A 20294-nucleotide genomic window follows, 5' to 3' on the forward strand; every position below is an offset into this window, starting at 1 on the left:
AGTTGTTCCATCATGAAATGTGTGATGGGATTTCGTATGGTGCATTGTTATAATGTCCTATAACCGCGTACCAACTTCCACGGTGGGAATTCAATGTTTAACACGGTAATTCTGCTATTAAAATTGAATATGGATAGGTATATGCTATGTTCACGCAAAACAGATATGCGTAAAAGTCGGTATTCGACTGCGTTAGTTTTAAAGGTGTTCCATCATTAGATGTGTGATGAAATTTAGCATGGTGCATTGCCATAATGTCCTACAACTACGTATCAAGTTTAGAGTTGGGATGCAATGTTAAGCATGGTAATTCCGTTATTAAAGTTGAGTATGTATAGGTACGTGCTATACGCTCCCGCAAGACAGATGTACGCAAAAAGTCGATGTAGAGCCGCGATAGTTTTAAAGTTGTTCCATTATGAAATGCATGAGGAAATTTGGTATGCTGCATAAACACAATGTCCTACAACTACGTACCAAGTTTCAAGGTGAGGAGTCACATATTAGCATGGTAATTCTGTTATTAAAGCTGTCTATGTATATGTACACGCTACCGAAAACAGATTTAGGCAAAAGTTGCTATAGAACTGCGTTAGTTTTAAAGTTGTTCCATCATGAAATGTGTGATGCAATTTGGTATGCTGCATAATCGCAATGCCCTGGAGCTCATTCAGATACGTTTTTAATGTAGTTACACATTTTAGTTATTTTGATGTAAGGAAAAAATCATTCGATAACTCGATACAACTAGTTAACACGCGTTGATGTAACTTTCCTCATTTGTATGCATAGCCTAAGCGAAATTGATTACCGAATTTTTCGATTAGTTTATATTCCGAAACTGTTAAGAACTACTTAAAGTATTTCATCCTTTTCTTCAGTGATCGAAGGTAATACTCGTGATAATTCCATGCTATGAGGCGAATATAGCGAGTCAGAGCTTATTTCGAGATCTAAGCTACTTTGAAAATGAGGATCCTAGAATTTGCATAAGTTTCATCTATATCGTACAATGCGTTTACGCGGTCCAGAATGACTTATGGCGATGAAAAATAGCAAAAATGGTCTATTAAGCATTGAGCACGGTTCAAGAACTATGATATTCCTGTACTTGCATAAGTTACAAACGCGACATCGTAAATTAGTATATACTACTAAAATACAAACTCGGACGAAATCATGAATGAGTAGGACTTACCTTAAACATATATTGTGTACAAACAACTTTTTACAAGAACTATGAAATTCCACTCCAGGCGCTGCGGCTTAGCTCAAGCGAACAAGTATTTCGGACGTTAGAAGTCAAATTGTCTTTCTTATGGTAAATTAACATAGGGAGAATTAATCAGAAAATTTTGTAGAGTACCGTAGGCATCGATACATTAAGTGAAATGGGCTTCCTTAAATTAAAACGAGCAGAATAAATCGAAACAATTTGCAGAGTCCCGTAGGCTTCAAGACATAGCTCAGGCTGAGATCATAGTCTAATAACGAGGGCTTCGAGTGAGATGTTATAGGAAGCAAGAAGAATCGCTGTAAAAGTGTTGAAACCAGGGTTATGCTTGTATAACCTTGACGAGTGCTATTCGGTATGGAACAACATCAAATTTAGCATACTGAAAAAGATCTACTTGACAAAATTTTCATTTCGTTATGTCCATTAGAGTAGTGTCCATGCGACGAATTTGTCCGACTTACTTGCATGAGGTACAAGCTACATAATAATGAATACTCCGCAATGTAAAATTAGTATACACCATACAAAATCCGGATTGTCAAAGTCTTTAGTGTAGCGGAATAGTGTAGTTTTCTAACTACTTTACAAATTCAGACGGTTTTTCTTGGTGCGTTCCAGGATAAATGCAATTTTTTCGCGCTTTTTTATTTTTTCATTAAAATTGGAGCTACTGTATATTATTAATCTCCTATATTTAAATTCGGTGTGCTAATGCGTTGAGGTTGAAGCTAAACATCCTTTTTCATGCGGTCAAGAAGACTAGCACCGCGTATCCGAATTTAGCATACCGAAAAATATCTACTTTACAAAATTTTCATTTCTTTATGTCCATTAGAGTCGTGTTCATGCGACGAATTTGTCCGACTTACTTGCATGAATTACAAGCTACATAATACAACTAGTTAATACGCATTGATGTAACGTTCCTCATTTGTATGCATAGCCTACGCGAAATTGGATGATATTTGAAGGCGGAGAACTAACGAAATTTAAAAATAGCAAAAATAAATCGAAAATTTGCGAAGTCCTACCTTGCAATATTTGAGTTTTACAAATTACCCTCGAAGTGAACCAGCATGTTGGATATTATCGAAACGATTTCTCATGTTGCGTTCCGGGATAAAATGTAGTTTTTCGCTATTTTTTATTTTTTAATAAAATTAGTATTCATTTTACAAAAAACGTCGTGTAAAGGTAAAGTACTTGTACATTTCGTAGTGCTCAAGTATAAGTTTTTTGCGTAAAGTCTATCTTGCATTTAGTTGTCAGCTCTGAAAGCAAGCAAAGTTTGTGGTATTTGCGCAACATCGAAATTTGTACACTTCACGCATATCTTATGTCGAAAACATAAGTTAGTTAACAATATTTCGAGTCGTATTTATTTTTAAAAAACCTAAATATGCCGCATCAAAATTTCGTAAATTTTTTCGATTAGTTTTTTCGTTTCTATCTACTTTAAAAGACTCATTCAGACCTCGAACCTACGCGAACACTTGTTCATTGGAACTTAAGTCCAACGCCAAAAGCTCTACTTTACAAAATTTTCGGAGTACCGACTTTTTTGGGTAAATTCTGTGATGCGCTTAGTTACCAACTCAGAAAGCAAGAAAAGTTTGTGGTATTTGATCAACATGGAAATTCGTCAACTTTGCGTTTAGGTTATGTTGAAAACATGAGTTACTTAACAACATTTCGACTCATAGGTGTGGATAATTCAACGTACATAGTATTAAAGTCATTAATGCATCGGTCGCAATTCTGCTCGAATACAAGTACAAGTAGAGATTTCAAAGTTAGTGGTTATGTTCGTCGACTAACTCCACTTCTACGTAACGATTTTTCAGTAAGTAGTTATGTTTCTAGGCTAATTTTACTTCTATTTAACGGGTTTTCATAGAAATTTGCGTACTTTTATAACTTTATATTTTGTGAAGTAGAGAGTAGTTTAAGGTTATGTTTGTCTAACCTTGACGAGTGCTATTGTCACACTCGATCACCATCTTTAAATCATGGCTATCCCAATGATGTTGACTAAATTTACGGCTTTAGAACGCGCTAATTAGACCTAATCGTTATAACGCTGGGGTTCGCGTACAGGCATCGAAAGTGTTTGTAAAATTAAAGCCCTGCGAATCGCACGCCTGCGGCTATAGTTCGTTCGATTATTTTCGACTTGGGATTCGCGTATATGCTACTAAGCTGTTACGACTTTAGAAAATTATACAAGACTATTCGGAACGCGCACATGCTAGTGATTTGTTTCCGTAGCTCTGAACTTGAGAATCGCTTGCCTGCGTCTAATGAAAATAAGTCGTAAAATGTGGAGGCTGCAGAGACCGTAACTTGGATACATAAATCAAGTTTAAAAATATGGACGGATGAGTTATCTCTGACCAATAGAGTAATATAACCGCCCATAGTTTAGTGGGGTATTGCTATAATGTATATCCAAGCAATCGTTGCAGACTCTGAATGTTACCTAGGTCCTTATCACAAAAAATCATGCATCAGAAGCGTAGGGATTAATATTATCAAGTCGCTGCGCTCAAAATCGCATTTTATATTAAGTAGTTAGTGTTGATGTGTAGAATTTTGATATATCATCATAAAACCACACCTAGTTCAGCGTTGCTCATATTATCCGTGAAAATACAAAGTCCTAAATACACATAATGATAATATATATCTGGCGAATACAGCCATGCATATACATCATAGTTTTTGGTTATCATGACAATAACTGGTTTCCGTTAGCGATGTGTTATTGCAGATATAAATACGCACATCAATCAATTGAATTCAAATTCACATTCACAGAAATGTGTTCAATGGGCATGGCTGATGACGTAGCAGATGATGTGGCAATGGGTGTGGCTGATGATGTGGCAATGGGCATGCTATAGGTGCGGCAATGGGTGGATGATGTGGCAAGGGGGCGTCCTATAGGTGCGGCAATGGGCGGATGATGTGGCAATGTAGGCGTGGCAATTAAGGCGACGTGGCCTTCTGTGATTGGTGCGTACCAAACGATTCAACCCACACTACTGATAGGGATTCGTACCGTAGTCGCCCCAAGCGCGAAAAATTTTTCACGTTCATGAGGGAATTTCGTCATTAAATATTAGTATAGTTTCACATATTACTATCAAATATTCGTCCTTTCTCGGCCCATGTGATCATATTCACCGGTAGATATTATGCAGGTGGCGTCTTCAAAAACTTTGGGTCAACATCTTTGGGTGGGTCAATTCTCATTAGTGCCCTATGCTGCATGCAGTTATTTCTTGACCTCCCATTAGAATTGTCGTTATAGGGAAAGTATATTGAATTCGCCCAAACGCAAGACAACCAGAAAAAAAAAATTAATTCGGGATGAGGACAATACGATTAAAAATTGGTATTTCTTTATGGGGCGCATCATTTTCTGCTGTTCGCATATGTACTGTGGGACTCAGATTACAAAGGACACTGCTGTATTCAAATCTAAAATCAACTCGCATTGAAGCGCACGTTGCGCGAAGAAAATTTCAAGAATAATTCAAACCTCTCATTAATGTGGGAGTCAATTCGTAAATTCAATTTGCATAATATTAACAGCCGCCAACTCATCCTGATTGAATTGAGTGTCAACGGCCGCATAATTTTTCTTCTACTGCCGCAGATTGGCCGCCCTAGGATTAAATAATCGATATTGGGGTTACAGTAGTTATAAGCAAGGTAGCCTACTATCTCCTCGTAAAGCATGCTGTCTTGGTGAGCCCGAAGTCGGTTATCAAGCCTCCCGGTCTTGGCAGTGGTGGGCCATTGTACGCCAAGACAATATGCCCATTCATAGCAGCAAATTAATCCTCTATAGAATGATAATACCATGCAGAACCGAAGGAATATAGTGATATTGGGCACAGTAGAATGGCTTACTTTGAACAACAACAACAATATGTTTAAACTGAAATCAATTTCGGCATGGTTTACTGAGCGTTCTTTCAAAATTTCTCCAAATCAAGCCGCGGGCCGCAAAACATGACCTCGTGGGCCGCATGCGGCCCGCGGGCCGCGTGTTGGTGACCCCTGGCCTAGGCCAAGGTGTGATTCCTAGTCTGATTCCATAGACTACTCTTAGTCGCTTCAACATCTTCCTTTCATTTCATTGTATCGCATTTTTGTGGTGTATTTAGGCTTACCATACGTCCTCTTTTAAGAGGATTTGTCCTCTTTTTTGAAAGTGTCCTCGGAGGACGCCCTTTTGTCCTCTTTTTTGAAAATTTAGGTCAGATTTAGAGGAAATCGCGAGTGATATGCCGTAAATTAGCGCAGAAGTGAAGCTCCGGCGGGTATTTCGGAGGGAAAAGTGGTGATTTAAGCTCTGAGCGAAAAGAAGACTTTTTTTTTTTTTTAGTCATCCACCTGGCAATGTAGAGAGAAAAACGTTATTTTGAGCTCTGAGCGGAAGTGATGACCTTTTTTTTTTTTTAGTCAACCGATCACGAGGTGGGATGGGAAAAATTTACCGGTTTTTGAGAATTCTTCTCCAGTTTTGCATGTCTGAAATTTCTGAAAAAGTGTCCTCTTTTTACATTTCCAAAATATGGTAAGCCTAGGTGTATGGAACTGATTATTATTATTATTATTATTATTATTAATGATGAGTTTTAAGTGGCGCGTGTCGCCGTTTCCGCCCTTGTGCACCACGGACAAAATATGTTATCAAGGATCGAGTTTTGGTGCTCTGGGACATGGGCTTATAATAAGTTTCAAACTATATAAACTTTCAAACTATATAAACTTTCAAACTATATATACAAGTTACATGCAATAATAAACTCGGCGACCGGCGTAAATAATTGCGGCATAGTAAGTAAATTGGTTAAAGTAAGCGGTACATTGAGCGTGGTATTGAACTGATAAAATTGCTAATAAACCAATGACGATGATGATTTTCCACGATTTTTATTAAGCTATTAACGGTGGCGTTTTGTGGGGTCCGATTTAGCGCGATTTTTTTGACATGTCAATATTGCATCGTTAGGTAAAAAATTGTCGAAATTGTTTACAAGTACGAAGGCAAATTTGCATTTCCCCTGCATTTCATTTCTATCGTAGAAGTTGCACTGTCGGTGAACTTATCATTTGATATTTTACAGCTGGTAGCCTACTTTATAGGCCTACCGTTGTAGACGGCCCATTGTCTGCTCATTGTGAATCATAAGCGGTCAAATGAAACAAATAGGTTGACATGGTGTTATGTGGTGGTCAACACCGCAATATCCTAACAGAAGCAAGACTGCTTGGGCATTGCATGGTTCTTATATCAAGAAGCGCATTATGAAAAATGTGATGTAGAGTAGACAACATTGTCAGAATGAAGCAACACGCTGTGTCCCCAGCAGTGTCGCACATCAGTGTTGTCAGCCAACAACTGCCGCTGTTGAACGTTCTTTCCCCAATCTTGGCAAGCTACTTAGTAAGGACAGACACTTTCTACCTGAGAATGTAGCAAAGTATCTTTCGTTGTACTACAACAAATTCAAATTATTTCTACCATAATACGTGATGTAACTACTGGAATTCGTCATAGGGCCAGATTTCGGTAAAATACAAGTTTTTTCATGTAACAATTGGTCAGTTTTTTAGTCGAAAACTTTTTTCCAGGCAAACCTATACATCGTAAGGACAGACAATTCCAGCCCGAAATGAAGATAAGTGGAACAATTTTAACATGTGCGAATAAAACACACAATTTGCATACGTGAGGTCAAAATCTTCCGTTTTGTATGTAAAAAAAATCCAATTATCCCTCATCGATCAATCGGGCTGTGCTCTCTTCAACTGGTGTGTATGATGCACCAAAATATTCATGCGGCGCACCAGTACGAAGAGATAGGTACAAGTGTGCATGACGTACTTCGAAACTTATCATACAAAGCATTTGTTTTCAACCTAGGGCGAAATGCTTGTAATCTAAGTAGCCTATACATCAGGCCAGAGGCCAGACTTCTTTACCTCGGAATCAAAAGCGCACAGGTACAACACACGCGCGTCCACGTCGTCCAAATATCATATGATCGACCGAAAAGATCATCGCTCTATCAAATATGCCGGACCTGACGTGTGGAACAGTATCCAACGGCCATCCGTCAGTCGACGAGTAGCCTATGTCCATATTCAAGTCGAAATACAAGCAATTTCTACTTAATGAATGCTATATAAGTCCGCCCTCAAGATTACCGGAACACGGTCTGACCTATCGATCTCGCCATCCGCGACATACCGCCCTATTTTTGTCTCTTGCTTTTTTTCTATACTATCTTCTTTTTCTTTTCATTCAGTGTGCACTGTGCAAAGTGTGCATGCCTCCTCTTTACATCGCCTAGGCCCTAGGCCAAGGTGGGTGTTCGATTCCCAAGACTACTCCAAGTCGCTTCGACACCTTCCTATCTTTTCCTTGTATCGCAGTTTTTGTGGTGTATTGAACTGATACAAATTGCTGATAAACCGAACCGAACCGAGGGTGCATGAATTCGCCACAACAACTGCAAGGGCTCACCCACGCACCAAAAAATGTCGACGAGCACTGCTCTAGTATACGAGACCACTCTCTGGCATATCTCTTCGCCCATCGACGTATGCAATCTCATTTTCTTCGTTTATTGTCCTTCTCATGCTATCTTGTGGTACTTTTCCTTCCGTGTGCAACTGTGTATGGTTCTTATTTTCAGGCCAACAGGGTGTCAATGATATAAAAGACTACTCCAAGTCGTTTCGGCACCTTCCTATATAGATAGGATGTTACTAGGGCGATTTTTTTGACATGTCAAAAAAAATTAAAATTAGGTCAAAATTGTAGCGTTTGGTCAAAAAATGTCAAAATTGTTTACAAAGTTAAAACGTTTTTGCAGCCTGCATTTCGTTTGTATCGTAGATTTTGCACTGTCGGTGAACTTATCATTTGACGTTTTACAGCTTGTAGCCTACTTTATAGGCAGGGTTGCCATCGACATGGAGCCAGAAATAAGGACAGTCGATAAATCAGATTAGCATGAAAAGGCGTTTTTGTAAATATACTTTGTATTTATACGAGCCGCGGGATGTCACATTCCATAATTTTAGCCAGAAACAATCTGGTCCAGCAACTCCTTGTTATTAGAAAGTGCTTCATGGATCTCACGAGATCTCAGGTCTAGGTTTACCTTTACTCAGGTCCGAAACAGCACTTCGTCAACCCCCCCCCCCCCAAAAAAAAAAGAAAAACGTTGGTCTAGGCCTCTAGGGACTCCCCATACGGTGATAATCCAAACTTCTTCACCTCGTTGTGGTTAGAGACGTCAACCAAGATAGAAAAAGGTCGTACACCAAGTTTAGACAAAGTCATTTGTTGAGCTTCGGTAGATACCTTCGAATTCTCTCTCATTTTCGTCTCGAAAAACGTTTTTACGCCTGCTTATTGTAACTAATCAGATTTCGCCTTATTAGTAGCTAAAACTATATGCGCAAGTGCAATGTAATTTAGATAAATTTATCAATGAATTATAGCGTTGCTACTTTTTAACCAATGCGTCGACTGCACTGCGCCTTTCTTCACTACGCAATAAATGCTGCCTTCCCCACAGGCCACAGCTTGAGCTTATTCTACTGTAGACCACACAGCAGGAACCTGGTACTGCTGTTTACTTCGAATATGACGTCCGCTGCGGCAGCTTGGTACAGGCGAAACTGCTATACTACCACTCACTGCCCTAACTATCTCACCACTTAGAAGACAAATCTTGTGGTGTGTGTGTACGTCACGAGAGTTCCTTTCATTTATGACGTCATCTCAACGCAAAAGCAAATTTGAGAATATTATGCAACACAGATACCAGAGGCAAACGGTCGAAGTTCTGTAGTGGTTGAAAATAAGGACGCAAGTCGAAAATAAGGACATTTCTTAGAAATAAGGAGCGTTGAGTTTTCTAAGACGTGGCCCTTCAAAATAAATACAAATCTTAGAAATAAGGACGGTATGGCAACACTGTTTATAAGCCTGCCGTTGTAGACGTCCCATTGTCTGCTCATTGTGATACGATTGTTGATATACAATGTTCTTTCCAGTTCTCTACTAGTTGCTGACGATTACCCCTGACGAGTGTCAGCCCTGAATATTCGGGTTCATTTCAATATGAATATACTATTCAATCATTGTGAGTCATAAACATTGAAATGAAACAAATAGGTTGACATGGTGTTATGCTCAACGTACCGCAATATCTGAAGCGAGACTGCGTGGGCACTGGGCATTGGTTCTTATATCAAGAAGCGCATTATGAAAAATTATGACGCAGACACTGTAACCGCAGAAATTGAAGCCTATTCTGGGTACACGACCACGTTGCACCGTCAGCTGTCTGCGCTTCGGTTGTAAGTCAAGCACGCGTCTTCTTGGATGAAGTACGGTTTTTTGATGATACAAATTCCCAGCGATAAAACAACTGACCGAATTACTTATACCAGATTCTTAATACAATCAAATACGACAATTAAATACACATCAAAGCCAAATATAACCCTAACTACAACAATATGGCCGTAACTAATACACATCAAATATCACTCCTTTCAGCACAGCGCGCTGTTCCAAATGAATCAAGCACGTGTAGGTAGTTGTGAAATACAATAAACCATTCATGCGTCACAATAAAGAAGCAGTGGTGTATGGCGAACTCACTGAAGGGTGAAATTCTGCGCCAACAGACACCATTGTCAGAATCAAGTAATATGGTTTGTCACCAGCCAACAACTGCTGCTGTTGAACGTTCTTTCTCCATTCTTGGCAAGCTATACTTAGTAAGGACAGACACTCTTTACCCGAGAATGTAGGAAAGTATCTTTCGCTGTACTACAATTTTTTTTAAATTATTTCTCGCATTGTGCGTAATGTAACTACTGGAATTCTTCATAGGGCCAGATTTCATTAAAATAATTTTTTTCATGTAAAAATTTGTCAGTTTTTGAGGCAAAAAAAAGAATTTTTTTCAGTCCAAACTACTTCCTAAGGACAGACAGTTCCAACCAGAAATGAAGATAAGTTGTACAATTCTAACATTATTTGGGAAAACACCTAATTTGCATACGTTAGGTCAAAATTTTGATTTTTTAAGTCAAAATCTTCCGTTTTTAAGTAATAAAATCGCCCTAGATATAACTTTCATTTTATCGCATTCTTGTGGCGTTTTTAACTTACGAAATTTCAAAATGAACGAACGATCGTTACTATTTCTCAGTGAGACGGTGATGCAACTATACCAAAAAAGCGGGTCGCGTTTTGCGTATTCAAAGGGTTGTCCATCATTTGGAAAATCTCAAAATTTATGCGTATCCATGTCTCATTTTATAGATTATAGATTAAAAAACGTCAATGAACCTGCAATACGCTCACAGGAAAGTCGTTAACATTTGTCTAAATGCGTTTGAAAGTAGCTGCCGTAAAGTGGGCGTGTCAGCGACCATAGAACGGCAAGCAGACTAGTAATCACGAAATCACGGCGCTTGATTAGCTAATCTGCTATGCTTCAATGACCACGACGGTGGCTGCTTGCTGATCAGCTGGTCAAGGAGTCGGCTAACGGCGGTGATTCTGTAAGCGCATTATAGGTTGGTCCGCAGATAATGATTTAAGAATAATTCGGAACATGTTGAGTGACGAAATACATGATGAGCAAAGAGCAGCTGCTTCACAAAAACTTTAAATACATGACTTGATGGCTTATTGTGAAGGCAACCGTTGTAGCCTGTATGCCTTGTTTTCATCGAGGGAAAGCACAAAAACACGAGAACAAATATTGCAAAGGCGCTTATGCAAGTGGCGAACGAACTTCTAGTTTCAGAGGGGATGTTCCATGATTGAATACAAATATAAAACTTGGCATTGACACTGCTGTGTCTGATCTTATCTTGTCGTGGTAGCCTATATAGTTGAAGTCTTAAAAGCTGTACGGGTTGGATGAATCAGCCATTTATGCTTGGCACTTCACTCACATTCTTGCAGCATAATGAATCATACCCGCGAGTGCTGTCTAAGTCCTCAATGATGCCCCGGAAAAAGGTCTAAAGGCAAGCATAAACTATGCAGGTAGGACCAGCAAAAAGACTGTTCGCTTGCATTGTTTAGCGTGTCCATAATGAATCTTAGATCATTACCGGCTGCATCACGACTAATGCTTGAATCAAACCAAACATGGACGTAAAAAAGAATGTATTGAAGCGGTGCGGTAGTTACATTTCTTTAGAGTCCCAATGTAAGCTACCTGGTCGGCCCATATATCTTCAAAGCATACGGGATTGTGTCCAGAATCCATCTCACATGGTGTGCTGTACCAGTTTGGCGATAACTAATATACTTTACCTGCACTGCACCCAGAAAGGCAGGACCACTTGGCGTAATCGCAATCATATCAGATAGGTATTTCTGGGATCTATAAGTTCACAAGCATTCGCTGTTTCTCCTCTGTCATGCCTGAAGGAGGGTATTGTTGTTCTGAACCTATCGTTATCTAGTTTCAACACTAAAAATTCAATGACCAAGTGTCTCATTTTAGTACTTAATCACCAACGCACAATGCGCTTACAGAATCATCATTGCCGTTAGCGTACTTCTTGAACTAGTAGAAGCACATAATCAGCAAGCCGCCGTGGTCGTGATCATTGAAGCATAGCTGATTAACCAATCAAGAGACGTGATTTCGTGATTACTAGTCTTCTCGCCGTTCTATGGTCGCAAACACGCCCACTCCATGGCAGCTACTTTCAAACGCATTTAGACAAATGTTAACGACTTTCCTGTAAGCTTATTGCAGGCTCATTGACGTTTTTTATCAATAATCTACACTCTACAGAATGAGACATGGATACGCATCTTTTTTTAGATTTTCCAAATTTTGGACAACCCTAATATCTACTTGTCAAAAACGTTGCGCAACGGTTGCTTGAGATCTGGGTTGTATAACCATAAGTCATCAGGTTCCGAGTCAAAAGTTATACGTGATTTCAACATTTGACTAAAATCGAGTCATTTTATTTTTGTCATCGAGTCAGTCTTACTCCAAATTTCGAAGAAAAATTAAGGGTCGAATCGTCGCGGGAGTCCAGTCCAAGTCACAGCCTTCAGTCACAAATGATCTAAATATAATTGTTATTATGTTACTCTGACGACATTTAAAGGGGTGCATTCAGTATGCTGCATATTTAGTACGCACTTGGTGACGAAAAAGCTGAACAGCAAACGAGACTGAAAAAAAAATGTAAATGGTATATCACCGATGAGCGTACGCGACGTGTTGTATGTTGTGTACCTTGATTGACTAGGATGCAATATGAAGCTTAAAGACTATTCCATGTAGTTTCCACTCGAAGTCATTATCATCACATCATTTCACAATCTCGTGGTGTTTTGAACGGAGGACACGGTCGCTACGTCACGATCGATATCGGTTGCATATAATATCGAAAAGACTTTCAAAATATCTTGTTCCCTGTCCGGAGGTGGGTTTCGGAATCGGATATCCAATTTCAAATCGAGTATCATACATCAGACGTACAAATCAGGCGATGATGTTGCGTAATATTTCCAAATCTGGTTACAAATGGCATTAGGGTTGCATTTAAAACAAAAGGTGTTTTAAACATTTTGTTCAAGACATGTTTCAATCAATGTTTTAAACAATTGCCCTTTAAATTTTTTTTTTCAAACCTTGTCTAATTATGCAATATTTGTGTCAATACTCCCAAAAAACATGTAGTATGAGCCTACGGACGATTTGCACTCAATATAGTCGATGTATACGATGCGGGGTGGCTGGAACTCTCGAAATCGTCGTCGGTTAAACAGTTGCAGATTGCAGATAGAGATCATTGGTATGGGCAGCACCGTAACTGCCGCACCCCAAACCCCCCAATGGGGGGGGGGGGGGGGGGCGAGCTCGAAAGGGGCCATTTGTCTTTATTATTGGGTATTGGGCCATTACCGCTCCACGACCCACCAAGACATACAATCAAGTTTTGGGCCATATAACATGCGACTCCAAGAAGTGTGCCAGAACGATCGGCAGCGAGAAAACCTTGGCCGAAAAGGTCTATGCCCTTATGCTGACCGAAGACTTCGTTATATATACAAAATACATATAGGTTTAATTGTCCATAGGCGCCTAAGTGACTGGCGCCGAATGTTGCTGTCTTTGCAATCTGAACCTCACAAGACAAATACCATCCCGCTGGGAAAAAATTTATGCCAGTGAAGAAATACCAATTTGAAATCGTGTGCGTCTCTTAGTTTAGAAGCTCACGTTCGGGCGATTCTATATTTTTTGTTGTAGCAGACTGGAAGTCACGAAATAACATCATGTAACGAAGTCATATCAACGGGTCCGCCCGCCGAAGATGTTTAATTATTATTTACGGGCCCGCCCGTTTTCAAGACACTTCACTCGGCTCTACCGGTGAATCTAATTACGTGAGTAGAGAGGACAATAGATTGATAGCATAATATATATGCAATCGCCGATCTGATTGACCGATTTTATCATAAATGATCGAAAATTTTCGCACTTCGCGCTGCCTAACAATACAGTACAGATGATTTCGTGACAAACGCGAACAACGTGATGGGGGGCTCGTTTTACACCCTATGGGAGCCCAAGACCTACATTTTTTGGGGCCCGACGAGGTACTGTTTCGTTCCTGCCAATGGGTATACGCCCCAAGATGTTTAATTATTATTGAGTCGTCCTACCTTTTGAAACACACCTCACTCAGCTCTACCGGCAAATCTGATTACGTGAGCAGAGAGTAGATAAAAATTGATAACAATATATATGCAATTCCCGATCATACTGACCGATTCAATCATGAATTCTAGAAACTTTCCGCGCTTCGCGCGCTTCGGCGTCAAAAGCTGATTCACTAAACAAACTCCCAACAATATGACAAATAGCGGTAAACAGGGTATCGCCGGAGGGGGGTCTGGGGGGCGAAGCCCCCCAGAAGTTCGGCCTATAACCCTATGGGGGGCCCAAGACCAAGGTTTTTTTTTTGGGGGGGGGGGGCTGACGAAGTGCTGTTACGGCCCTGGGTATGGAATACGTATTCTGATGATGAAGACTGCCGACCGTAGAAATGCTGCATACCGATGTAGTCCTGGTTAAAGATATTTTTGGTCTGTTAATGGAAAACTGAATGGTCTGTTTATAATAGTGTTCGCAAGCGCGTTTCGTCGAGGAGCCATATTTACCCTATATATTCAATTGTCAATGTCAATCCACTATGAAGTCACAATTAAATATCCGTGACGTCATGGCTAAAAAAACAAAACAAAAATGTTTGTTTTAAATTGCTTATTGTTTTAAATGCAACCCTAACCCGGTTTTCGTTTGATCGCAAAGTTGTGGTGTTTTGAATCGAGAAACATATTAATACATTAATGAATCAAGTAGGTTCTGTTTTATTTAAGTAATTATAACTCAAGTATTTTATGCTTTCTAGGCCAGTTTTACCAATATTTTACATCTTTCAAATGAGTTCCTTGAATACTCATTAATGCTGTCATATTTTACTTCTACTTCAAGTAGCCTACACTTAGCATCCCCCATAATAAGAAGAAAATTTTGGAAATATTTATACTCGAATTTATTCTCGAATATGGTAGCCATAGTCTAGCTTTGGCAGATGGAAAGGAAAGATTCCTATACGTCCGGTCCGGTTACATGGAAAACATTTTGCTGCTGATGACGGTCAGAGGAACTCGACCACTCACAGACTATAGATAACTAACCTACGGAGGTTACTCAGGTTAGTTATCTATACACAGACAAAACAAAATATCACGCCATGACAGAGCGCCCACTGTCGCTATAACCTTTACAGAGCCGCTGGTACACAAGATGGCACGAGCACAACCTCTTTCTGTACACGACGGTCTCGGCTTTACTCTCGTTATCAGCGGTTGTTTTGATTCGCGCGTGTTCGTTTTTTCTATTTGAAGAGAAAAAGAGAGTTTGCCCACTCGCACTGTGTCTTGCTTGTTGTTGTAAGCGCTCGCTGCTTGGTAGTGAGTAAATCTCGGAGTAAGGTTAGGTTAGTTCTTGCGAAGTGGAGTTTTGTCACATGCAGTCGTGTGGTGCTCGTAGCTGCCCATTCCAGTATGACGTCATCGCTTAGAAATGATGGCGAAGCCTCAAAGTGTCAAGGGTAGAAACGTTTGAAGGTGCAGACGGTGCGGAATGGCTGTTCTCACAGCGTAGGCGTATTACTTTCGCCTTGAATGCTTGTTCGATCAATTTTACTATCGGCATTATCCATATCATTTTCCGCTATTTTTTAGCTATTGTAGAACAGTATCTACGATGAGAATTTTACTCAGACGATTGTTTAAAATGCAGGCTAAATACTGTTCGATCTACCGACTTTGAACGGATTACTCGATTTAATCCGCCTGACTTGGATTAGCTAGGCATTTGCAACTATACTACAAGACTTAACCCAAATGCCATATGATATAGTTACTGTTACTGTTATTGTTGGAAATTGCAAGATGTGACAGAAATGAGGATTTCATGTAGGCTACGGTAGCTCTTAATGTCAATTTTTCCGTTTGCTCTTTAGCCCAAAAAGTTGGTTGAAATATGTTTTCCTATTGAAATGCCAGGGGCCCTATTAAAGCTTGCAGTGGGTCAGCACTTTCAATTTCACAAATATTGCGATATGCAGCAGTTCATTTTTTTGTTACAGTATCATTACAGCATTACTGTATCGAACTTGAGTCATTCAGGAAGACATATATATTTATAAGGAGATGTCTGATATATGCCTTGCAATGGCATAGCATGCTGGATTGCAGTAGGCTAGTTGGAAGAACAGAAAGCTATTGTGGATACAGTTCAACGCGAAGACAAAGCTTCTAAAGTATAGCAATGGGACGAACATCGGCTATCATATCAATATGCATTGTGCTTGTGTGCTTCAAGCATGATGTATGTTCAACATTCACGGATAAGCTCAAGGAATTGCATGAAACTGCGGAACTATCGCATACACATGTCAAAAGGAGTGTACCAGCTTCACCATCTTCGAGCCAGGAGGATTTCGACCCTGGCAACAATGACATTGGGAATTCAAGCACGGATGAATACTTTGATTATCATAATGATGACTGCCCGCCGAGTTTAAAATACCAACTGCAGGATATTTTCTACGAGTCTTATACTGGTCCAGGTATGGTGTATTCATTTTTACATGATTTTAAGTGTTAATGTGTTGCAAACGTATGCCATGTTTTGTAACTTACCGTTGTGATAGTAGGCCCTACTTGGAATTTGCTTTGTGTTTTTATGTTAGATACATGATAGACTCGAAATATAAATAGGCTATTGGTTTTATTTCATCAAAAACATCTGAACTCGATTTGATCTAATGGCAATACCCTTTTAAATTATGGAATCGTTTGTTCATTGTAGGTACAGGTCCTTAGATTGCAGTCTTATCTTGGATTGCGTTGATGATCATGATCATTGATCACAACAATCTGGTCTCAGCTGATATGCTTGGTTCAGAAGATCATTGTATATTAGGGGTGTTCAAAAATGACTTTCTTTCTTAAATTGTACTGGCTACTTGATAAAATTGTTAGGTTACCTAATTTAGGCCTACATACCAAATTTGGTTCAACTCCAACCAGTAGCCGCATTGCTACAGGAAAAGAAAGTTTGTATTTATTATATAAAAATTTATAAAAAAAAAAGTTCAAAATTTTCTGTTCACCCCATCAAAGTGTTAGATTGCTTATAGAAACAATGTTCACCAAATTTGACTCAATTCCAACTAGTGGAAGTGGAGTTATTGCCGTCGAAAAATTTGGATTTTAATGAAATAGTATTTACGGTGACCAATTCTTTAATTATTTATCATAGTTGTGCCCACCGTAAATACTATTTTATTGGAATCCAAATTTTTCGACGACAATAACTCCGCTTCCACTGGTTGGAATTGGATCAAATTTGCTAAACATCGTTTCTATAGACAGCCTAACACTTTCATGGGGGTGAACAGAAAATTTTTTTCAACAATTTTTATGTAATATACAAACTTTCATCTCCTGTAGCAATGCGGCTACTCGTTGGAATTGAACCAAATTTGATGTGCTGGCTTAAGTTAGGAAACCTAACAATTATATCAAGTAGCCAGTACAATTTGATAAAAAAAGTAATTTTTGATCACCCCTATTGTATATGTGCTTACCGGCAGAAGACTACTGCAACCCTGGTTGATGATACTATGATTATGGATTGCAAATGGCAATCCTTTGCCTCCAATTTTTGTTTTATGTTGCAATCAATCATTATTGCTTTCCTCCCTAGTTTGCAACATCATTGAGGCCAGGAATTCCGCTGATGCATTGAAAGACCTTGAGAATTGCACGATTGTAAACGGATTTGTCCATATTGTGTTCATGCACGACTTGACTGAGAAAGATCTAGTAAAGTAAGTTTTTATCAGTTTGCAAGAGAACGTTTCCGACCAACTTGTAAAATCTCCGTTCTCCAGATATAGATTTCCAAAGCTTCGATATATCACTCATTATCTTCTTATATACCGTGTGCGCAATTTGAAGACTTTGAGATATATGTTTCCCAACCTTGCCGTCATTGGAGGACTGGAGACATTTCGTGGCTACTCTCTAGTTCTTTATGAGAACTTCCACATGGTTGAGGTATGGAAATAGTTGTTAATGGCAGTGATGCATCTTTTGATTTTAGTCAACGCTTTTCCTATATAGCTATGCAGTTTGGGAGGCATAAATGTTGCAATGAATCATTTACTGGTGACTGTTATAAAATTTCTGCATCCTGATTATAGATAAGCAAAGAAATATATCTCCAAATTAATTGCTATTGCACTGTGAAAATTTAGGAATTGTCATTTGCTCACCATCGTAATTATGAACGCGATTGTTCAATTGGTTTGAAGAAAATGTGACATTTTCGGAGCGAATTGATATAAAGTTTTGAGAAGCAATTATGTGAACAAAATATTAGGAGTCGAAGTTAGCGATAAAGTGAACTGACTCCACAGCCCTGGTCTTCGCGATTCTGGCATGATACCTGGTATACTAATTTGTATAGCGCATTTTTAAGTTGGAGCCTCTCTTCAATTGGGATAATTCGGTTAATGAATATAAATACATCTCAGTGATTTCTGTATCGGTCATTTTCTCCTTGTGATGATTAAAAGCTTATGTATAATTTCACCCACCAGAAGCAACCATGGAATGTTGTTATCTAGGAACTGTTGACACGAGTAAATTATTGTTTCTGACCAGTTATCACATGTAACCATGCCTACATAATATTCTTATAGTTTTGTGGCATCATTTGTGGATATCTGTTTGCCAAACATCAGGTACTAGTTACTTTCTATATGGCGCCAGCAATCTATCATATTCGACACCTTTCAAGATGAGTCAGTATACATTTGCTCCATCACCTTTATTTTGGTATAGATTTTCGACCACTTATGCAAAAGAATTGGGAATTTGGGATTATAGAGAACGTGAACAAAACTGAAAATGCTCCAATTGCAATTCTGATAAAAATATCTAGTCAGCATGCATTCAGGAAATCTCTGATAGAAATTGGCATTAAGAAGAGCATATCATCTTGTGTGAATGGCTGTTGACTACCAATTGGGGCTTGTACATTGACTTTGTCAGAGCAATGTTACATGTAGGTGTGACTTTCTCCGAACTTGGTTGGTCAAACTGACTTTTGGTCGATCACATGCAATTTTGGTGTCTAAATTCCTACATGCGGAGTCATTATCATTGACTTAAAGTGTTATTGTAGCACATAATGGCTTAATTGCAGTGCCTGTCTGGCATACCTTGTATCAAGTGTGGGATAACAAGGCATTTTTTATGTGAGGTATGATAGTCATTGGTATATTTTCTATAAGTCTGAGCACGCTCAATTCGTGAAAAACTCATATCATCTGCATAAGCTTATCTATTTTACTTGATATGTGAATATTTTAATTTGAAGCAGAACCATACTCATTCTTTAGGACAAAACATGACCTTTCTCCTTCTTTTCAAGACATATCTGTCTTAGAACATAACACACCCATTCACTGGCATTTGTCAAGAGCAAACACATTTCCTATTCTTAAGTTGGCATGAAGCACGCTATTGCCAAGAAGCTAACTGCTTTAATTTGTAATCGTATTTGGAATGTATTCCCCTCAGTGGTTCATGCTGTGGGAATGCTGTTTTCTTAGTTACCTCAACCCATTTCACCCGATTAGCATCAGCACAAAAAACGCCAAGAACAAAGAATAAAAGGCATACTATGGGAAGGGTGTGTGTTGGCTGATATTAAAACAAAGGAAGCCCCTCCAGGTCCATGTAATAGTAGAAGCTGGATTCTTGGAATAACCTGGTGTCTACTCTGCGCGATCATCAATTATTTATGAGCATTTATATAGAGCGCTGTTGTTATTTGTTGGAAATGTGAACTGCTGGATGATGTTTTTTCTCTCTCAAATTAACTATCAACTCCTGATGATTTTCACAGTCCTTTTTCTTCTAAATATCACAAAAATATCACAAAACATGCTTTGCTTCTAATATGTTAACCTAAATTTAACCAACTTGTGATAAAAAATTCCAGTGTATTTTGAGAGGATTGATATATTTTGGATTAGCACACCATATTTGCAGTTACTGAATGTAATAGTCTTTCATTTCCACGATTAACTTAAATATGAAAATCTTGATCACATTAGAACGTGCCATTTGCTAATAGGCAAGTTAGTATGGATTGCTTTGTTAGCGGGTTTGCCGCTTGCTGGTTACAATTTGACAATTTATCGGTGGCACCATCGTATAACCCCTCTGACCGATAATGAAATGTCCTTTTATTTGCAACAGGTTGGCCTGCAGAATCTGCGGTTAATAAACAAGGGCGGCGTAAGAATAGAGAAAAATCCAATGCTTTGTTACTTAGACACGATCGATTGGAAAAGACTTGGAGCGGTAAGA

General features: G+C 39.0%; 2 protein-coding genes across 4 annotated transcripts in view; one reads left to right on the forward strand and one right to left on the reverse strand.

Annotated features, from left to right (window-relative positions):
• The window catches only part of LOC145455100 (insulin-like growth factor 1 receptor), a 187123-nt gene that overhangs the window by 96617 nt on the left and 70212 nt on the right, over positions 1-20294 (reverse strand). The gene's annotated exons all lie outside the window — the stretch shown is intronic.
• The window catches only part of LOC145455837 (insulin receptor-related protein-like), a 59570-nt gene continuing 54607 nt past the window's right edge, over positions 15332-20294 (forward strand). Inside the window, exons 1-4 of one of the 2 annotated variants that reach the window (XM_080333855.1) lie at positions 15332-16474; positions 17617-17740; positions 17804-17969; positions 20184-20288. In XM_080333855.1, the coding sequence (XP_080189981.1) occupies positions 16174-16474; positions 17617-17740; positions 17804-17969; positions 20184-20288 (696 nt within the window). In that variant the 5' untranslated portion in view covers positions 15332-16173. The remainder of the gene's footprint in view (positions 16475-17616; positions 17741-17803; positions 17970-20183; positions 20289-20294) is intronic. The other variant, XM_080333854.1, reaches the window with a different exon arrangement.

The sequence above is a fragment of the Botryllus schlosseri genome, chromosome 14 (genome assembly GCF_051294905.1).
Source record: "Botryllus schlosseri isolate E-star chromosome 14, Bs_hap1, whole genome shotgun sequence".
Classification (NCBI taxonomy): domain Eukaryota; kingdom Metazoa; phylum Chordata; class Ascidiacea; order Stolidobranchia; family Styelidae; genus Botryllus; species Botryllus schlosseri.